The sequence below is a fragment of the Mycosarcoma maydis genome, chromosome 8 (genome assembly GCF_000328475.2).
Source record: "Mycosarcoma maydis chromosome 8, whole genome shotgun sequence".
Lineage (NCBI taxonomy): Eukaryota > Fungi > Basidiomycota > Ustilaginomycetes > Ustilaginales > Mycosarcoma > Mycosarcoma maydis.
Window position 1 is genome coordinate 538,946 of NC_026485.1, and position 19,936 is coordinate 558,881.

General features: G+C 54.1%; 7 protein-coding genes across 7 annotated transcripts; 3 read left to right on the forward strand and 4 right to left on the reverse strand.

Moving 5' to 3' along the window:
* Positions 1 to 3,431: 3,431 nt before the first annotated feature.
* On the forward strand, positions 3,432 to 4,808 carry UMAG_03296 (uncharacterized protein; the record flags this gene model as incomplete). The annotated part of the gene is made up of 1 exon (XM_011391402.1): positions 3,432 to 4,808. One exon carries the CDS (start codon positions 3,432 to 3,434, stop codon positions 4,806 to 4,808), a length of 1,377 nt encoding a protein of 458 aa, XP_011389704.1.
* Positions 4,809 to 5,211: 403 nt separating this feature from the next.
* On the reverse strand, positions 5,212 to 5,562 carry UMAG_03297 (uncharacterized protein; the record flags this gene model as incomplete). Its single annotated transcript, XM_011391403.1, has 1 exon — positions 5,212 to 5,562. The coding sequence occupies one exon, from the start codon at positions 5,560 to 5,562 to the stop codon at positions 5,212 to 5,214; it is 351 nt and encodes a 116-aa protein (XP_011389705.1).
* A 435-nt stretch (positions 5,563 to 5,997) lies between these two features.
* Positions 5,998 to 7,185, forward strand: UMAG_03298 (putative acetyl-CoA C-acetyltransferase; the record flags this gene model as incomplete). Its single annotated transcript, XM_011391404.1, has 1 exon — positions 5,998 to 7,185. One exon carries the CDS (start codon positions 5,998 to 6,000, stop codon positions 7,183 to 7,185), a length of 1,188 nt encoding a protein of 395 aa, XP_011389706.1.
* Positions 7,186 to 7,638: 453 nt separating this feature from the next.
* Positions 7,639 to 8,486, reverse strand: UMAG_03299 (putative triose-phosphate isomerase TPI1; the record flags this gene model as incomplete). Its single annotated transcript, XM_011391405.1, has 2 exons — positions 7,639 to 8,276; positions 8,378 to 8,486. 2 exons carry the CDS (start codon positions 8,484 to 8,486, stop codon positions 7,639 to 7,641), a joined length of 747 nt encoding a protein of 248 aa, XP_011389707.1.
* Positions 8,487 to 9,191: 705 nt separating this feature from the next.
* Positions 9,192 to 10,030, forward strand: UMAG_10832 (putative profilin; the record flags this gene model as incomplete). Its single annotated transcript, XM_011391515.1, has 3 exons — positions 9,192 to 9,302; positions 9,653 to 9,790; positions 9,899 to 10,030. The coding sequence occupies 3 exons, from the start codon at positions 9,192 to 9,194 to the stop codon at positions 10,028 to 10,030; spliced, it is 381 nt and encodes a 126-aa protein (XP_011389817.1).
* Positions 10,031 to 10,490: 460 nt separating this feature from the next.
* UMAG_03301 (uncharacterized protein) lies at positions 10,491 to 14,582 on the reverse strand (the record flags this gene model as incomplete). The annotated part of the gene is made up of 2 exons (XM_011391406.1): positions 10,491 to 14,435; positions 14,577 to 14,582. The coding sequence occupies 2 exons, from the start codon at positions 14,580 to 14,582 to the stop codon at positions 10,491 to 10,493; spliced, it is 3,951 nt and encodes a 1,316-aa protein (XP_011389708.1).
* A 1,443-nt stretch (positions 14,583 to 16,025) lies between these two features.
* Positions 16,026 to 19,646, reverse strand: UMAG_10833 (uncharacterized protein; the record flags this gene model as incomplete). Its single annotated transcript, XM_011391516.1, has 2 exons — positions 16,026 to 19,085; positions 19,227 to 19,646. The coding sequence occupies 2 exons, from the start codon at positions 19,644 to 19,646 to the stop codon at positions 16,026 to 16,028; spliced, it is 3,480 nt and encodes a 1,159-aa protein (XP_011389818.1).
* Between the last annotated feature and the right edge of the window lie 290 nt (positions 19,647 to 19,936).

Genomic DNA, 19,936 nt, shown 5'->3' on the forward strand with positions numbered 1-19,936 from the left:
TACCAACAAGATATCGCTAGTACATGCCGACGATGGCAGGAAGTGATTTCCAGTCTTGAGAGATCAAAATCGGGTGCGATACTTCCTCAGAGCCGATGTCCAAAGTGATTTAGACGACGAATCGAGCACGAATGACAAAGGACCGAACTGTTTTTGCTCCGGGTTATGCTCCAGTCAACAAACCGTCCCTCGTGGCCGTCATCGCGACGACATCAAGTCCAACCATCGGAATGGACCACTCTCTGTACAAAATGGATTATCGAGAGCGCGAGCCAGACGTGTCTGACATACAAATGTGAATAGAGTAGGGAGGGAAAGCAGTGCGTCTGCCGTATCCTGGCTGAATATCTGTTGCGGCTCTGACTATCCGATGTAGTAGCCCAAATTGGTTTTGGAACAGATTATGATCGCCTCTTCCTTTTGATAGTCGTCTAGGGGCACGAGCTTGGAAACTTGCGCGTAAAGTAATGTGTGAGGATGGATCAGGCGGCCTCGCGAATCGCTGCATCGAATCATGATTCCAGGAAGCTCAAAAAGGTGCGATTCGATGACGGTTTTCTCGGCGTGGGTTCCCGCTGTGATCTGGACGTGCAGGAGCGTGCATTTGCGAGTGCCCAGCTCCGCTCTTTTGTTGGAATCTTCAGCAAACAGTGTCGCATTTTGCCGCAGTATCCGGGACCCTGACGTGCATTCGTGATTGTGATTCCGGATTTCACACTGTCAAGCATTTTTATGGTACGCGCGTCGTTCAGGATTTGCCTGTTCCAGAGGGTGTGACCCTTTACCATAGATTGCATTACCAAGCTTGCTTGCCAGGCACAACCCCGACAACCTGGTGAAACTAGGTATGAAGACTTTTCGCCCAGATCTCCTTTTTCGGCAATGTATACTGTTCTCACATTTGCGCGCAGTTGGACCGGAGAAAGCTTTTACCATTGCAGGTTCGAACGATGACGATGCTTGTGATATCTGTTTTAGCTGCTGCCGATCGACGGAACCTGGTTTTGCCCGGAGCTAAGTTCTCAGCAGCTAGACAGCTCAAGAGCCGAGTTTTCAGCTCAAAAACCTTCCGAAACTCAGCCGTCGAGCAGCATTTAATCAAGATTGAAACCGCGCGAAGAGGTGCTAGTGTAAGCGCTCGGCACATGCCTGATGGCTGCTCTCGCCTGCAGACAAGGATTTTCTCCCAGCAAGGATTGTGTCTTTGACCGCGTAACCCCTTCGCTAACGGTGTAGGTTCCGGTACAATTGCTTCCTAATTTTTTAGAGCCCATCCGCGTCATGTGTGCTAACTTCAAGATGAAAGTGAGATCCACATTTTCAGCTGCGCTTTCCCACCTACATGCTCGCTTCACTTGGTCCCTTTGGCCTAAGCATGGCTAAGTGTCGCGATTGGAGGCTGAGTTTCCAAGCACGCGTATCGTCGCACATCAATGTGCCGGTCACCACAGATAGACACACAAGAATCGCTTTAATCCACTTCGAATCCCAATTGTGGTTTGTTCTGTGCCTCGAGCCAGTGTTGCCCAGGGAAATCTCACGGTGAGCTGCAACACGTTGCCTAGCTGCAGCTCTGCAGAGACGAGCGCGAGGCTGAACTGTGATGGTTCAATGTGGACGAGCCGACCCTGAGAATCGAAAAGCCTTTCTCCTTTTCACGCCTCTACTTTGTAGGTCTGTATCGCCTGCCCGGGCGCTGTTGCTTCATGACTAAAAAAAACAGTGCAGAGCATCAAGGCTGCCAAGTCCTGGAAGCTTGTCGAGACGCGAGCTCGACACGAAGCATTCTTCTTTGGATGCCAGACGGACCTCTCCCCACTTGACGGAAGCTCCGCCCCCTCGGAATTACCTTTTGTCATGTGTGATAGAACCTTTGGCCAACTAAGCCGGCTGCTCCAGTTCGATTGCCACTCCTCCTCTCTACGTGCCGATTGTGTCAACCAGCCACAGGAAAGAAACACCACACCACAAGGTTTTGGCCTTTCTCGGTTGATTTTGTTTTTCTTGTAACTAGTTTCTTTTGTTCTTGATGAGATTTTGTTGGCTTTGGGCCTCTCTGTCTGTCTGCCAGCGCGCGCTTGCTGCGCACAGCTCCACCGCTCATGTTGCTTGACCCTCGACTTCGGTACTAAGGAAGCAGGTCCTCGTCATATCCCGCCCTCCACAAAGACCCTTGTCTTTCGATCCTGGCTGAGCCCATGTCGCTCGCTCTGGTTGTCGTTGTTGTGCACGTCCCTGTGCCACACTCTCTCTCACCATCTGCACGCGAACTCACCCAGCTTTGAAGGGAAAAAAACGGAGGCATCCGAACAACAACGCCACCAATTTTGTCAGCGCCTTGAAGCGTTTGGGGTTTGTTCCAAACAATGGAATCGACATTCGGAAGGGTGTCATAGAGCTCCACGGCGTTCAAAGACGGTCGCATTGTCCCCAAAACACATACAACCGTCGATGGTCCGGGTTTTGCGCTTTTCTCTGGTTAAACCTTGAGTTTCTTGACTGCTCCATCCCATTTACCTTCTTTGTTTGCTCTGCCGTTGCTGCTTTGCGTCCTTTCGTCTTGCCCGTTACCATCTCGGACCGCTTCTCTCACTTTGAAGTTTTTGGCCTTCGCTTCGACCACAGAGTTTCTTGCACACTGTCTCTGCGCTAGATACTAGCAACCGATAACGCTTCTTAGCGCGGCCTACTACCACATTAGGCTACGAATTGTGTTCTTCCTGTCGGCCACTTCGACCGTGCGTGCCCACACTCGCGAGTTCTTTCGTTTGACTTTGGTATTATCGGTCTCTTTCTCTTTCTCTCTCTCTCTCTCCTTCACGGTCCGTGTCTTTGGACTCGCATCCCCGTACGAGGTCACCAGCTCAACCTCGGTCCCTTCCAGCCTGACAAAACGCCACAGTTGGTTGGAGCTTACCTGAATTCCCTTGCCCCTGCTCTTCTTCAACTTCTCCAAGGGTCTTCAGGGTCGCTCTTCCCACTGAATGGGGTCAAACGGCCTTGTGCCAGTCTCAAGCTATCCTAGGTTCAACGTCGGAAGCAATCTTGCTTAAAACAGCTCGACGTTTTGGGAAGTTGCAAGCGTCTTCGGCCCATCGGTAGTTCCGCTTTGTCGACTTGGCTCTTGATCTTTCCATCAGCTCTTCTCTTGTCGGCTTTGATCCTTCCCTCCCGACGCCCACCGCATCACTGCTCAATTCGCGCGATCATCACCCCTCTCTTCGTCGTGCTTGCCGCTGCTGCAAAGCTAGATACGAACATCGCTCCCCACCCCCACGTTCCTTCATCCGACTCAACGCATCCATTCTTGGCACCTCCGGTCAATAGCTCAGACTCACAGAGCCTCGGGTGTGACTTATCATCCGACTTTTACCCTTCTTACGCTGCCCAAACATCACTCACCTTACCATCACCCCCTCATCGTCAAACTCATGCCACTGATCATGCGACCTCCCGCAAAAACCTCCAACGATATGGTCGATCCTGAGCGCCTTCGCCAGACCGCGCGACGCAAAGAGCAGAATCGTAATGCTCAGCGTCGGCTTCGCGTGCGCAGAGAAGAACATATCTTGCAGCTCCAGGCTCAGCTAGAGGAGCTTCATCGCCGATCTCAGAGCCAAGAAGAAGAGAGTCACTTTCTAAGGGAAGCTCTTGCCCTCATGCGTGCCGAAAATCGTACGCTGGCCGAGCAGATCGCTATGATCCACCAGGCTTTTCCTTCAACCCAGTCATCTCATCCTCTACAACAGAGGGCTTCCATCAGACCCGGCGCCGATCAAAATGCTTCTCTCAATTTCAGCCGGAGTCGCTCACAAAGCGTCACAGCTTCCATGATCCCACCTTTCGCTTTTGGTAACCCTGCCGCTCCTTGGTCCACCTCGACACAGCAGCCCACACCCGCGGTGCAGCAGCCTTTTGGAGCCACGGATGCTCCCAGTGCCACGCATCGCACCACTTTCTCTCTCGCTTCGCCTCTGCCAGGCGCTCCAGGGTTTGTCGGCGGTCTAGCAGGGCCAAAACACGACAACAGTGAGGACGTTGTCATGCCGCGATCCCAAGACGCTAGTCGCACAAGTTCAATCTCACCAGCCTCGCAGCGACGCGATAGCTCCATAATCAGTCCTTTTGACTTGAGATCCGACCTCTCTCGTCTCGGCAGCGGTCAGACAGAGCTGACGCTACCCTCGGAACCGTCAGAGGTAGAGCGTGGTACACCCACCAAGTTTCGACGTACATCTGATCTGGGCTCGTTGGCTGGTATACCTGCTGCAATGTCGCAATCATCGCCGGTCGAATCGACAAACATCCCATCCAGAACTGCAATACCCGCTACTCGTCCATCTACAAGTGAAATTAAGACCGCTTCGACCAATTTTGCTCCTGGATCAGATGATGTGACGGCATGCTGCCTCGAAAGCATTCACTCTCTGCCCCAAGCCAACGTACAGAAGCGCACGTTTGACAATGGCACTTCGTGGATGTCGCAATCCAACGACGATTCTGCCCAGCTGGCACTCTCTGACTTGTCGACCATCTCTAAGTCTCTGGCTTTGACGCCGGTGGCTATGGGTTTAACCAACGCCATGACGGGCAGCGGGGCCGTTGGCGATGGATGGTCCATCTCGCCTTGGATCAACATGCCCCAGACGCCGTCTGACGGTGCACTTGCCAACACGTATACTAGTGCTTCTCGTGCTCAAGCCGACGGCCACACTGTAGACACGGGCATGGCGGTCGACGGGAGAAAGTCGTTGGCATCTCGTCGTGGGTTCTCGGGTAGCCTCAAATTTGAGGCAAACGCTGTGTAACAACGGTGATGGACGTCCACCGCTCCCGATCGAGTACCTCTTCTACTCAACTCCTGTTCTTTCTTTTATCTAAGGCGAACCAGAAGCCCCGAAATGCGTCCAGATACTCGCCAGTATTGAAACTTGTCAGTGGCGCGTTCGGGTTTGGTCTTGCCAGAATTGCCGAATCGTTATGCTTGCGCTCATGCTGCTGTCCACGGCATGACGCTGCTGCACGAACAGCTTCGTACTTTATTCTCCGTTCCTTGATATCTTGCCTCGCATTCACTGTCCCAATCTCGCCCTCCGTCCGAAAGCAGCATCTGTACCATACCAAGCATACTCGAAGGGTTCTTCTCACATGGCTGCCTCTTGCGTTCCGTGACCCATGGTCTCCATTCCTTGTCATTCGATTTCGCACGGGTCAGTATGCACGCACACCTGTCAACCGATTTCTGTTTCTCCAGTGTGGGCTTCGAGCTTCGCTCAGCGCGGGTGCTTGGCTCTGCGGCCCCATCTCCCTTGTTGTCCATGTAGTTCTTTCTTCTTCTAACGTCTTCTCGCATCGCATCATGTCCGCAATTTTGCAATGGTCTCTAATGATACTCGTCTGGGCCGCTGCAGGCTTGCAGCTTGGATTCTCATCGTAAACTGTGTGTAGTGCGACTGTGGCACGCTTGTTTGTGCGTTTCTTGTGCGAAATCACGAATCGTGAATCACGAATAGGTTTGAAGCTTAAAGCGGGAAGCACTAGGCATGTGAAGCGCGGAGACATGGGGGACCACGGACAGGGTTAGGGTTGTTAGAGCGCGATATTGGCTCATGCACAAATTCGGCAAACCTTGAACCGGGGTAAGGCATGGGCCGGAGTTTGAGGGACAAGCGTGAAAGTGTGGATAGCGGCTGCCAGCGAGAGCTTACTTAGCTTTACCAAGTTGCAGACTCCACATTCTTAGCTTTTGCAGTAGCATACTCACATTCGTGACTGTGATGGCCAGCTGGGGAGTTCAGAGACGCCTTGTTCTTCGGCTCACGCGGATTTTGGTGCCGGGCAAACACACTTGACGCTTGGCTTAAGAAGATCTTGGACTGTTTTCCACGTTGCCTTTTCACCATCACACGAACCGTTTGCCCGGTCATCCTCCGTTCTCGACCGACCTCAAGCGTTGCAACGTCTCTGTGCCTTGCTACCCAGACTAAATCAAACACCATGGCGAGTCAGGCATTCATTGTAGCGGCCAAGCGAACTCCGTTTGGAGCGTTCGGTGGCAAGCTCGCTGGCTTCAGCGCTTCGCAGCTGGGTGGTCTTGCGTCCAAGGCGGCACTCTCTGAGCTGCCCTCCTCGACCAAGGTCGACGCTACGATTTTCGGTAATGTTCACGCGAGCGACAGTACAGCTGCATACCTGGCGCGTCACGTTGGACACCATGCGGGACTGCCCGTGACAGTGCCTGCTTTGACGGTGAACCGACTGTGCGGATCGGGTTTTCAGAGCATCATCAATGCTGTCCACGAGATCCGCGTGGGCGACTCGGCCGTCGTGCTGACCGGCGGTACCGAGTCCATGTCTCAGGCGCCGTACACTCTGTCCGGCGTGAGGTTTGGCAACACGAGGTACGGCCAGGATCTCAAGTTGGTCGACTCGCTCGCCGCGGCATTGACGGATCAGGTTCCTACGCCGACACCGATGGGTATCACGGCTGAAAACTTGGCGGCCAAGTATGGCATCACGAGACAGCAGTGTGACGAGTACGCGTTGCAGTCGCAACAGCGCTACCAGAAGGCGTTGGCAGACGGAGCGTTCAAGGACGAAATTGTGCCTGTCGAGATCAAGTCAAAGAAAGCTACCGAGAGCTTCCAAGTGGACGAACACCCGCGTGCCAAGACCACTGTGGAAAGTCTCGGAAAGCTCCCCAGCGTTTTCAAGAAGGAAGGCACCGTTTCTGCCGGTAATGCCAGTGGTATCTGCGACGGTGCAGCCGCCAACGTTATCGCTTCGGAGGAAGCGCTGAACAAGTTCGGCCTGAAGCCTTTGGCACGTATTGTTTCGTACGGTGTCACTGCCTGCGAACCCAGCATCATGGGAATCGGGCCCGTCGAAGCGTCCAAGCTGGCGCTTAGCCGCGCCGGACTCAAGGTGTCGGACATGGATCTCATCGAGGTCAACGAGGCCTTCGCAGCGCAGTTCCTGTCCGTCCAGAAGGAGCTCGAGCTGCCCAACGACAAGACTAACGTCTTCGGTGGCGCGATCGCCCTCGGTCACCCTCTTGGCGCTAGTGGCGCTAGGATCATGGCTAACCTCACGCACAATTTGATCAGGCTCGACAAGAAGTATGCGCTCGGCGCCGCGTGCATCGGCGGAGGCCAGGGTATCGCCATCATCATCGAGCGCGTCTAAGCTCTCACACTCGAGCAACATCGGCACGTTCCGATCTACTTGTTTCCACGGATCCTCAGTTGAAAAAGTACCCAATCCTCAAAAAATGCGCCGCTTGCCCGTTCGTGTCTATAGACCTACCAATATCAGTGCTCGCTTCGAAATCGACAAGGTTCCTCTCGAGGGTTGCGCTGTTCGGCAGGCTGGTCGACTCGGTTTGGTTTACACAGCCACGTTCACGACGCTGAAGTGATGTGGAGTGAGGTTTGAACAACACATTGATTGCTAGACACGAGACAGCCGAGCGTCTATGCATTGGTGAATGATTTTGGGCTTTCACGGTGAAATTCCAGGGGCAGTCGGGTGGACCTAGGATCGTTCGAAGCTATTGACACTGACAGAAGCAGACGAGAGCGGGTGAATGAGCTCTCAGAATGCAACGCCGAATCAGATCCTAGCCGACTGGCCAGCTAGTCAAGCGTTAGCGTTGACGATATCGACGAATTCGGGCTTGAGAGAAGCGCCGCCGACGAGGAAGCCGTCGATGTCGGGTCGCTGAGCGAGCTCCTTGCAGTTCTTAGCAGCGACCGAGCCGCCGTAGATGATTCTGAGCTGGTCGGCGGTGTCCTTGCCGAGCTTTTCAGTGGCCCACTTGCGGATCGCAGCGTGAACCTCCTGAGCCTGTTCCGAGGTGGCCACCTTGCCCGTTCCGATGGCCCAAACCGGCTCGTACGCGACGACGATCTTGGACCAATCCTTGACGTGGTCAGCGACAGCATCGAGTTGACGAACGACGACGTTGACCGTCTCGTTGGCTTCGCGTTGCTCAAGCGTCTCACCGATGCAGAGGATCACCGAGAGGTTTTCGGCGAGAGCGGCCGCAGTCTTTTCGGCAACGTTGGCGTCAGATTCGTGGAAAAGAGTTCGTCGCTCCGAGTGACCAAGGATGACCCAGGGGATACCGGCGTCCTTCAGCATGGTAACTGAGACCTCGCCAGTGAACGCTCCACTTGGCTTGTGGTAGGCGTTCTGCGCCGCCACGGCTACCTTGGAGCCCTTGAGCTGCTCCTGGACGGCAAGCAGGTGAAGCGCAGGCGGAGATACGACAACCTCTGCAACACCGATTCGAGAGCCAGGTTCATCATGCGATGCGATTCAAGAGTCAGTGAAACATGCCTGGCTAGCCTATTCGACCGGGTCACTAAACACTCACCAACATTGGAGTCGAGCTTGGCCTGTGTCAAAGTCTGGGTGAGCTGCTTGGTTGACTCAAGCGAGCCGTTCATCTTCCAGTTACCACCGACGAAGAAAGTGCGAGCCATTTTGTCTAGTATCCGATAATTGGTTGATGGACGAGATGTGGTTGTGATGGAGCGAAGAGCAAGCGCAAGTGTAGAAGCTTGAAACATAACAATGCAAATGTAGAGGGGCGGGACACCTTCTTCCAAGGGCTTTTGATTCGCGCTTGCCAGCATCAGCAGAAAGGCTACGAGCATTCACTACGATTCGTGATTCATGATTCACGATTGATAGCGGGATCAAAAACGAATCACGAATCGCAATCTCCAAACCGAGCCGATCCATACGAGCCAAGCGGAAAGATCCTGGGCGAACCCCTGCGTTCGCACATCGTGTTGGATTCACACTTATTCACGGTTCATGTCGATTGATTTTGATTTGCGTGCGATACAGGCTTATATTCACGATTATAAATAAATAATAATTAATTCCTCCACCTTGTCAGCGCAATTTGGCACACAACCATTTCTTCCTATCTGGAGCGTCAGCAATCGTGAATCGTGAAATCCAATCAAGTTAGTCACAGTTGTGAATCGTGAAATGTGGTGTGCCAACGCATGGACCAGCTGAGGCTGCATCTTTCGTCCGGGAACCGCGCGGCTGCTGAGCGCTTGAAGCGTGTCGCTGGTGCATGTGCGCCTGCTCAACGTCTTCTGACACCAACACGGAGCTTCTATCACCTATCCATCACTCGCTCGAACATCACTCGGAGATAAACATACAACGCAATGTCTTGGCAAGGATACGTTGACACAAACCTGGTCGGCACGGGCAAGATCAGCCAGGCTGCCATCATCGGTCTCAAAGGTGGTGTTTGGGCGACCAGCTCGGATTTCAATGTAAGTTGGCTGCGGTACCATGTGTCGGAAGGCGATGACAAGAAAGCGGATGTTTCAACAGTCTGAAGCACGACGCGTACGGGCGAGCGACGAGCGAGCTATCTGCGGCCGAGCATTAGGGTATATTGACGGCTGCATCCTCTCTGATGGTCTCATGGTGCCATATGCTTTGGCCCTGACGCTTGTAGTTGCTCGAACCGGCTTGTCAAGAACGTAGAGCTTGTCTCTTTTGACCACAATCGATTCGATCAACATAGCCCACTGCTCTTGACTGACAACTGATTGTTGTCTTGTTTGCCCAATTGTTCGCTCGCTGCCAAAACCAAACTTGGGTGCTATCCGCCTATCAGCTCACTGCCGAAGAGCAAAAAGCAATAATTGCCGGCTTCGACGATCCCTCGGGCTTGCAAGCTGGTGGTGTGCGTGCTAACGGCAAAAAGTTCTTCACACTCGGTGTCACACCAAGGACGATTTACGGAAAGCAAGGTGTAAGTATCCCTGCGCTTTCGCTAACTTTTTCCCGCCTCGGCGCTTCGCATCGCTCGTATTCGTTCGCTGACGTCGTTTCCAACTATCTACCCATCGGTGGGAATCAGGGAGACGGACTGGTAGCGGTCAAGACCAACCAAGCCGTGCTCGTATGCGTTTACATGGCACCGATCGTCCCCGGCGAAGCCAACAAGGTCGCTGAGGGTCTCGGTGACTACCTCGTCAGCGTCGGCTACTGAATTCCGTCACCGCTTTCGCATAGGCTCACTTCCTGCGCATCGCTAATCTGAACCATATTGCTTGCATCTCAACCCGATCGTCACTCTTCGATCGCATGTGCGTGCTTCATCTGTGACAAACAAGATCGATAAATCCCCGTGCAAGACATCTGTGTCGTTCCTCAGCCATGCGAGTACCGATTTCAGGCTAGGAGAACGTGCGGTCGCTACACAATCACGAATGTTTTCATACAAAGCTTCCACCATGACTCTACAAGAGTTGCTACATGTCATGAGTGATTCGTGATTGTGGCTTGCTCTCCGTCACAGCCAAGACTTGCATGTTGGACAACGGCAGAAATTCTCGTGTGTCTATTAAAATACTAGATTGCTAGCTTGCACACCGCTGATGCGCTTCGACACCAGAGAATGCACTTCAACTTTTACGTTTGTTCGTTGGCCTTTGACATCGTTCACCTTACTACGCTGCCCCGCCATCCCTTAAAGGAAAACCGGCCTCCCCTGCACCCAATGCCACCTCGTCCAGCGGCACCACTACCGTCGTTCCGTCAGCCAGTGTGCGTTGAAGCTTTCCCTCTTCATTTTGAGAGACGGTTGTCGAAATACCAGGTCCTAGCGGATCCCCGGCATCTGACACCTCTGCGATTTCCGGCCCAGCAGAACTGAGCGAGCCTCGACGCCGGTTGCCCGATATTTGGTCGCCACTTGCCAGGTCAGCGGCTTCAAGGTGGCCGAGTGAAGGGCGACGCGCGTGCGCCTTGCTCACCACGTCGATTCCGGATGAGAGCGAGGTGGCGTCGAAGCTCTTTGGTGGTGACAATGGGCTCGAGCTAAAAGCTGACGTTTCCTTAGCACCATCGTCGATCGGCTTGGTCGGAATTCCGATGGGCGTGGCCTGGTTGGCGTCGCTCTCCTGCTCCTCCTGCTCCTCCTCCTCGTCATCATCTTCGTCGTCATCCGAATCAATGTCATGCCGTGAGCTATTTTCTTCAAAGTCCCTTCGGAACTGTGCGGACCAATCAGCGGGAGTCAAGTTCTCGGCAAAGGGGTTCGGGTTGTTGTCAGGCGCACTGGCAGCAGCAGAAGAGGTAAAGTCAAAGCTTTGCGTGGTTCCTCTGGCGTTGCCATCGCTGGGGTCTGCAAATGGACCCCAGTCGTCGTCTTCATCATCGTCGCCAAGTTCGCCCCCGCCGCTGCCCGATCCGTGCCTTGGTGCGAATGCATCGTCAAATCCACTACCGTCCTTGCCGCCGCGTTTCATCTCGCTCGACAGCCATGAGGCCTCGTCATCGCTGTCGTCATCGTCAGAACCAGCCGCCCCGCCGATTTGAGACGACAGGTAGCTGGCGAACGAGCTGCTTCCAGCTCCGCCAATACCACCATCATCGTCGTCGTCATCAGCGCCCGAGCCGAAGGACATGGACATGCCGTCATGCCCGCGATTGAAAGCAAGCGGACCGCCTTCCTTCTCTCGAATCTCTTCCAGCGTCTCTGACACCACCTGGCGCCACTCATCGCGTTCTGTGAACACCTCAACCGGACGGGCAATTTCGAGCGGATAGCGTTGTAGCAGCTTGACGGTCTCTTCTGCGATGAGGTTCATGTGGCCCATATAACCAAGTCGAATCCGGCGGGGACCCGCAACTGAATCCTCGTTGCGCTTGCGACCTTCCACGATCCGGGATGTCAAACATCCCTGCTCAAATACGGCGACAGTCAGCTTCCTGTTGAGGCCAACGTCCATGCGTCCGTTGAAGCACTGCTGGAGGATGTCGTAAACCACATTGTGCAGAAAATTGTTCCAAGGATAGTCAAAGAACAAGTTTAGAAGCGATGGTAGGATGCCACATTCGAGAAATTTCCTCTTGAGCATGTCACCAACAACGTAGTCCTTTGCTTCGTCGATTGGGCTGGGCGGACCTGATAGTTTAGGTGCCGTTAATTCAGCAAGGGACAGTCCGGAGAGTGCCGACCGAATCGAAGCAGCGTCATCCTGATCTTCCTCGACAGAATCGCTTGTAGTGACGCGCGGACTTTCATCGTACGAGTCCGTTTCTTGACTCCCCGAGGGCACCTCCAGACTGCTGCTTCCCTCGACCGGTGCGCTGGCCTTGTCGTAGAGAGACACCTCGTTCAGGAGAGCTTCATCGTCCGCTTCGTCGGTCGAGTCGGTGGAGGCGCCAGTGCTCGATTGATCGCGGGCATGTCCTGAAACGCGGTGCGCAACAGAGCTGTCTGTATCAATAGTGTCCTCAGACGCAGCTGCTTCAGTCTTCGGCGCTGCATCTTGTTGTCCACCGATATCTTGCATCGCTTCGGCCTCAGCACTGGCGGAGGTATCGCCGACCTCGGGACCATCGCCGCCCTGCAATGTTCTTGCAAGTGTCTGAAGCCCTTCGAGGCCGCCGGTGAGCACGCCGTCGTCTGAGTATTGTGGACCCTCTCCGGGTGCTCGATTGAGCAAAGCCATATTGGAGCAGTGGAGTAGCTCGGCGTAGAGCTCGGTGATTCGATACCTCTCGAATGTGAGCGGGGCCACATTTCCGACAGAGGTCGGGATCGTAGCATCGCGTTCTCGTGGTTCATTGACGAGCTGTTGGAAGTCCGAGAGTCGCTCGGACAGAACTCGAAGCATGGGACCGAGGTGTACGAGGCCCATCTTATCGACAATCTCGGCCATAGCCTCTTCCATGCCTTGCACGTCCTCCTCTTCTTCATCCAAAGTGTCCATTGCTTTCTGTGCCAGCTCTCCATCGTCCTGCTTCTCCGCCTCCGCCGAGCCAGCAGCTTCGCCTTGTTGCTGGGTGGACTTTGGCATTGCAGCCTCCTCTTCCTCTTTCTTTTGAAGCCGTTTTTCTGTCAACTCACTCTGCCTCTTGACAAGGTGGTTGTGAAGGGTACGTAGGAGATGCTGTTCAAAGTAGTCGCTGTTGTTCTTGCGGATGAGCTCAATGAAGACGCCAATACATGTCACCAGCGTCGAGCTGCATGTCTCGGCCGTGATGGGTACGGTGGGCGCCGAGACGGGCGGGAACAAATTGTCGGGGCGGACAGTCGCCGTCGAACCTCGGTGATCGATTTGTCCAGGCGAGCGAGACTCGGAGGCTGGGAACTCGCGAGGATTGAGTGGTCTTGCAAAAGACTCATTGTCATCCTCATCATCGTCCAATGCAGACGAAGACGCAACGCCTTCTTCAAGCGTTGAAAGCGCAGCATCGCGTCGCTGCGAAGGTTTTCGAAGGTCCTGTACCGAAAGCTGCGATAACTGCTCATCGACCACATCTGTGAGACGACGATGTAATTGCCTCGGCATCTGCGAATCAAGCATGTAGCCAACCATCTTTCGGACGATAGGTTCGCTAGCTAGCTCGCGCACGAGACGATTATTGATCCCTGCAGCATTCTCTTGCGCCTCTCCAAGGCCACCACCCAGGTCCTGACCCTGACCCTGATTTAGAGCGGCAGGAGAAGGAGCAGAAAGGGCGATGATGGCCTTGAGCAGCTCAGAGACCGTGTTGTGAATGTCGACAGAGTAGTTGGGAGCAAGTAGGTCGACGGTGCGAGAAACCAAGTCCTGCGATGAGAGCCAGTCGATAATATCGGTGGTCTGAACAGGTGTGCGCATAGTCTCTTCCATCTGAATGATGCGGAAGAGCAAATCAACCACGGCGGGGGTCTCGAGATGCGCTACAAAGCGTTCGACGATGCGAGGTTGCTCCTTGATAAACTCAAGCATCTCGATTGGCTTGCGCTCGAGATAGGCGCCGTTCACCTTGGCCCAGTAGCCAGCCAGCACACCACGTCCTGGACCATTATCGAGAGCGCTAGTGGCACGCAGTCTGCCTTCAGTCTCTGACTCTGCGTCTGAAGATGACCTTGAGCTGCCCGTATTACCTGATGCAGCGTTGGAAAAGTCGGTGAAGTTGGTGACGCTGAGATGCGGAGAGGGCGAAGTGGATACCGAGGAGCCGGCAGGGGAGGAAGCGATATCCTCGGCGAACAGGGGATGTGTGTGCATAGGCAAAGGTGCTTGCGAAGGCGATGGATCCGAGGTCAAGATGGCATTCCAGAATGGCACAAGGAACTCTTTGGGATCCGAGAAGATGGCATCGATGATGGGCCATACTTCGCTGCAGCTGAGCACCTCTGAAGCCACATAAGGATACTTGAACTTGACCTTCTCTTCCCATTCCTTGCCTCCGGTTCCTCCGACGGTTGCGGTGCCGACGACATGCTCCATCAGCCTTTTAACTATGCGGGGTTGTCGGAGAAAGTTGATGAGCTTTTGGTTTTGGGACTTGCATTCTTGGAGCAGATCATCCTCGTCAAGCACATCTTCGAGCGTAACATTGGGTTTGTCGAGAAGCGTTTCGAGCGTCGATACCGACGAAAAGCCGAATCTCCACTGTTGAGTAAGTGAGCAAAAGTCAAAGCGAGGAAGAGGATGCGAGGAGAAGGGTGCGAGGCAGAAGATGAGTCAGCGAGCTGCTCGGGTCACCACAGACGATGGTGCGAAGACGATGAGTACGAAAGCTTGAATACTTACAAACATGGTGCACTTGCTTTGTATCAGCACCGTGTCGTCAGGGTGTGTGAGCTGGGACGAGTGCTTTAAAGATGACGATGTGGACAAGAGCTGATGAAAGCTTCAGGAGCGCGAAAACGTCTGTAGTTTATACAGATCGAAACGTAAAGGGATGTAGAGGAACGAGACTAAAACGAGACGGACTGGAATTGGCCCGACGCTTTCGGTGCGGGTCAGTAAGTCCAACTGAAGCCAGAAATGCACCAAAGTGGCACAGGTACAAGATGCGATATGTAATTCAGGCTTCACTGACAGTGCCAAAGACTGTAGACTTCTGCTGGTGACCTTTGGCAGGCGTTGAGAGAAGGATTGGAGCGTAATGCTGGCCGCGCAGGACGTATCTGCAAAATCGAAGATGACAGCCGGGCAAAATGAAGCGAAGTTAATCGAGGTGTGGAACTGGCGTCCTGCGAAACAAAGGATCGTGAGAGAGTGTGATCCTTGTGTCCGAACAGCAGGAACGATCCAGGTGATGAAAAGGGTGAAGATGATGGTGATAAAGATGAGGACGAAGAGCTTGCGTGAGCTATCGCTGAAACCAGCACAAGCCTTCGATCAACGCCGAGACCCGTCGATTCAGGATTCAGGATTCAGGATTCAGGATTCAGGATTCTCAGATCAAGTGGTGAGTCGGCCATATCGTCAATCACGGAAAAAAAGGGTCCTTGAAAGCTTAGCTCTCACATACAGTATGCCTCGTCACGGCCGACGCCAGGAAGCGCCGTGCGCAGCAGCACGAGCCCGAGCCAAAGGCAGACATTCGTGATTCGTGATTGCGAGTGTTCCGAGCTATATACAACAGCAGATCGCCATACCGGCCAACGAACGCCGCGTCAAGCGTCGGTCGCCCCAAAAGACACGCTCGAACAGGGAAAATTCAACAATCGTGAATATCGTGAATAATCTCGAATCCTGAATCCTGAATCGTGACTGCGAAAGCTAGTCGTGAGTTAACCAAAATTATAATCACGGAATCATGAATAAGTTAACCGCAACGCCTCCTCGGTGCCTTCGCGGAATTCACAATTCGTGATTGTTTCTTTAAGGTCAAGGCTCTATTCGTGATTTCAGATTCAAATTTTGTATTTGCCAAACAAATTCATTTCACCGTCAAAATCCGAAAGACACCGCAGCACCTCGTATGACCTGACGCAAGCCTCTGTGACGGCGGTGCTCACAACCAAATCTCTCACCTCTAGCCATGCTATGTTCAGGGATGCACAGTACGCCATGCGCTTGTTCGTCAGTAGTGCTGTCGCAGTAATATAGTGATACAAGAGAAGTAAAATCTTACAGAGTGGTGACTGAATCACGAATTGTGGAGGGGCAGCATCGAGCAGGTCGTAACGACGTTAGAAAGCAAGCCAGAGCTGCGAGCGAGCAGCACATGTTGAGCAGCAGTGTTGACTATTAGATTTCTTCAAGAGCAGGATCGTCGCTGCCATCAGCGTCTTCGTCACCAAGGTCATATTCTGCATCGTAGGCGTCAGGCGTGGTGGTAGCACCGTCACGCGCTTGCCATGGATTAGCCACCTCCAGCGGAAGTTGCACTTGAGGAGAAACGCGTATTGCAGGACCACTGGGCGCCCCTGAGCTAGCCGTAAGCACACGCTCAAGACGCTGCGCATTGACAGAAAGTGGTTCCGTCCCAGGCGCGATCGTCGACTGCGACTCTTGCTTCGTCAGCGGGGCAGAGGTGTCATACACGTACTCGTCGGCTTCATGTTCGCCATCGGCATCTCCGTCTGCATCCAAGTCTTCGTCCCACGCATCCGCGGCGCCTGCAACGTCGATGTTGGCTGTAGCAGTTTTCGAGGAAGAAATATCCGGGCTTACTTGCAGAGAACCGACTAGGCCTGATGCTATCTCTGCTTGACTTCTCGGTCCGTCTTCTTCGCTCTTCGTGTTGCCTAGCGTGATGTCATACAAAGCGTTTCCAGCGGGTGGCACAGGTCTGTTTCGCTTCTTGGGTGACGATGGAGTCGGTGTAGCGATCGGGATTTGGCCGGGGCTGCTGGGTAGAGATGCATTGGCAGAATTACTGGCACCGATTGCCGCTGGACTCGCTGCTGCTGGACCAACTAGCGCCATGTTGCGCCGACCAGCTGCAGCAGCTGGGCTTGCGCGAGCACTCACGGTATCCGCCCTGCCAGGCGTCTTTTGCACCTGATTGAGCACAGAGTATCCCAAATTCGCCATCATTTCTGCTGGTGTGAAGGTCCCGCTTCCAGACGGAGCTGGAGTACCATTCGAATGTCCGACACCTGAGCACACGCTGTGCCCGTTGATCGCGCTCGAGATGGGCTGAGGAAAAGAGCGAGACACCAGGAACGGCGTCCATTTGAGCTTGTCGGCTCGCACCTTAAGATACCCCTTGGATTCGTAGTTTTTGAGATGCGCGATCACGTAGTCACGATCAAAGTGGATGCGATAGTCGCGAGGGAGGGAAGCAGCCGCATTCTTGTCCCTGTCCTTGTACGAAGGCAATCGGGTTGCAGGTGGCGGTCTGTGCTGCAGCGGCGGCCTACCACGTTTGCGCAATTGCGACTCGGGCGCAGAAGAGGTACCACCAGCTGAGGCAGAGCCCGCTGCAATGCCTTCCCGCGCGCGGTACTTGCTTGTTGCTGGCGTTCGGCTGTTTGCGTTGTTTCCGTCATAAACTACAATCATGTCTTTCTCTGCAAGCACATAGTAGATATCCTCCAACTGCATGGCCGTTGCGCGGCTAATGTCGTCCATGCTGACCTCGTCCGGGGCTGTGCGCAAATAGTAGAATACAGCCAGCGTCCAGTAATTGCGGTAGCTCAGCAGACCAAGGTCGCTGAGCGGCTTCTCGGGCGTACCGGTTCGCCCCTCTTTTTTGGAGAGCAGAAAGCTGATGTCGATCAAAAAATTACCCCATCCCCTCCTTTGGCGCACTGGCAGTGTCATGATACATGAGACATTGTAATTCATCGGACTGCGCTTCTCCTTGCTAAAGTAGCCCACAAAGTGGTCGCCCGTGCTGTCACCCTCTGTGACTATATAGAACAGGAAAGGCTCCACATCATAGTAGAGCGTCTTGTGATCAAGAAACATCTTGGCAAGCAGGCACAAGTTCTGGCAGTAGATCTTGTTCTTCCTGCCATCGACCTCGTACACGCAGATGTTGCCGTCACGATAGATCTCGTCGCCTGGTGGATGTCGCATCTTGCACTTGAGTCGGTGACGCTGTGCCATGAAGCGGCTCTTCATGTACTTGAGGCAGAACTCGCAGATCCACAGACGTCCGTCGGGTACCATGCTGTACTCTTCTGGATAAGGCGCTTGGTACCAAGTGTCGATATCGAACTCGCCAAAGCGGATGCATTTGATTGGTGAAGCGGTTCCCGTCTCGGCACTGCTGGCCGCGGTGGTGATCTCAACCTGCGATAACACTGATGTGCTTGATGGCGAATGTCGAGTAACAAGCTGTGCACGGGAGGTACGAGATGTGCCAATGGGTGAGTCCGTAGGGATGATTGAGCTCGCGTGGCGCGGTGATGCAGCTGCTGAACTTGAGATCACAGTCGGAGTCAGTCCGGGTCGCCTGACCACGCGACTGCCCGAACTTGCTGGTAGGTCGGCAAGAATGCCACCAAGCTTGTCTTGAGCAGCTTGTTGTGCACGTTGAAAACGTTCAATGTCTTGCGGTGTCGGTTTGTACGGCAGCGTGAGTGCATCCGACCCTTCAAGCACGCCGCCGAACGGGTCTTCTTCTTCGCTGCTCTTGGCGTCACACTCACCGGCTGCATCGTCTTCGTCATCTTCTCGGACGTCCTTCGTCGAATCTCCATCGTGTACGCCATGTTCTAAGCCGTGTTCTCCGTCCGAAGAATCTGAGCCCTCTTGATCGCCGAGCCTGGCGTTCCTGCTGCTGCTAGCATGTCTATCTGCACCAGTCAGACTCGAAACCGGCCTTTGATTGGATCGAGACGCACCGGCGGATTTTCTAGGACGACCTCGCTTGCCGCCTCTGGCACTCCCTCCGCCACCAGTAGCTGTCTGTTTAGAAGAGCTGTTCAACGATGAAGGCATCATGCCCGTCTGTATTTTCGAGCGTGGAGACCATGGAGAGACGGGAGCAAAGTTGAGCAAAGAGCCAGCCGCGCTGAGCAGGCCATTTTTGAGCGTGTTCATAACGGCGAAATTGGGGCCAGCGAGCAGCTGCGCATCTTTGGCCCGATGAAGTGAGGCGTGCGCCGTCAGAAGCGAGTCGATGCTCCTATCCGGATTCGAGGGCTTACTTTGTCTGCCGGAGCTCGAGACACGTACGATCTGGCTGGGGAGATGCGTGGAAGCGGGACAGGCCGGCAGTGACCATTGATGGTGCTGATCGCCGGCTACGCAGGTCGGGCAGTGCCATTGACCCTTGGGTGGTTTTGAAAGAGCAGGAGTTAGGCAGTAGAGATGCCAGCCACGGTCGCACCGATCGCAGAACATGAGCTGTGCCTGATGAATTCACAAGGAGGCAGAGTAGCTGATCAGTCAGTGTCGTGGCGGGAACGCTTCCATCAAATGAAGTCTTCACAGCGTTGCACAAAGGAAGCGCTACGATGCAAGACGAGTCAAAGAGGAGGAAAGGATACTCACATCGTCACCTTTGTCGTCACAAACTTCGCACTTCTTGCATTCGATGCACCTCCAATTGTACGACAAGGCTTTGTGCACTTTGGTCGATTTGCGACCCCACTTGAGGCACGAGGGATGTCCGCTGCTGCCGCATTCGTAGCACGAAATGAGCAGCTTGGGTGTACCACCCCTTGACCTATCAGCAGGCTGCAAGCAGAAGGCACACGTCTCTTGGGGTGGAGCTCGTCGAGTCGCGGGTCTTGTCGGCGGTCTTTTTTTGACGGCAGGTAAAGTCTTAAGCCTGCGTTTCTTTGCCGGGCTCACTGACGCTCCTGCAATCTGCCTTGTGCGGACTCGCTTCGAGGGCGATGCAGGGAGTCTTGAGCCAGATGGTCCAGCTGCGAGCGGAGCAGTTGCCGAACTGAGTGGCTGAACGGTCATCATCGCTCTGCTGTCAGATGAAGAGTGATTCGAGAGCATGACATGATGGGTCGATGGTGGTTCAACAGCCGGATCCTAAGCACAACGAGTAGATGCTGTGGCCGTTTCGAGGGGTGGGGATGTGTTTGATTTCGTGCTGCTGCAATAGCTGAGTGCGGTGCTTTCGCCTGCGATGTTTTCAGGGATGTAGTTATGGTGTTGGCAGCGATGCTTCTCGTGTTTTGACAGGATCAAGTAGCAAGCCTGAGTGATCGCACGCCTCACTATGAGGGAAAAGCTGTTTTGAGTGC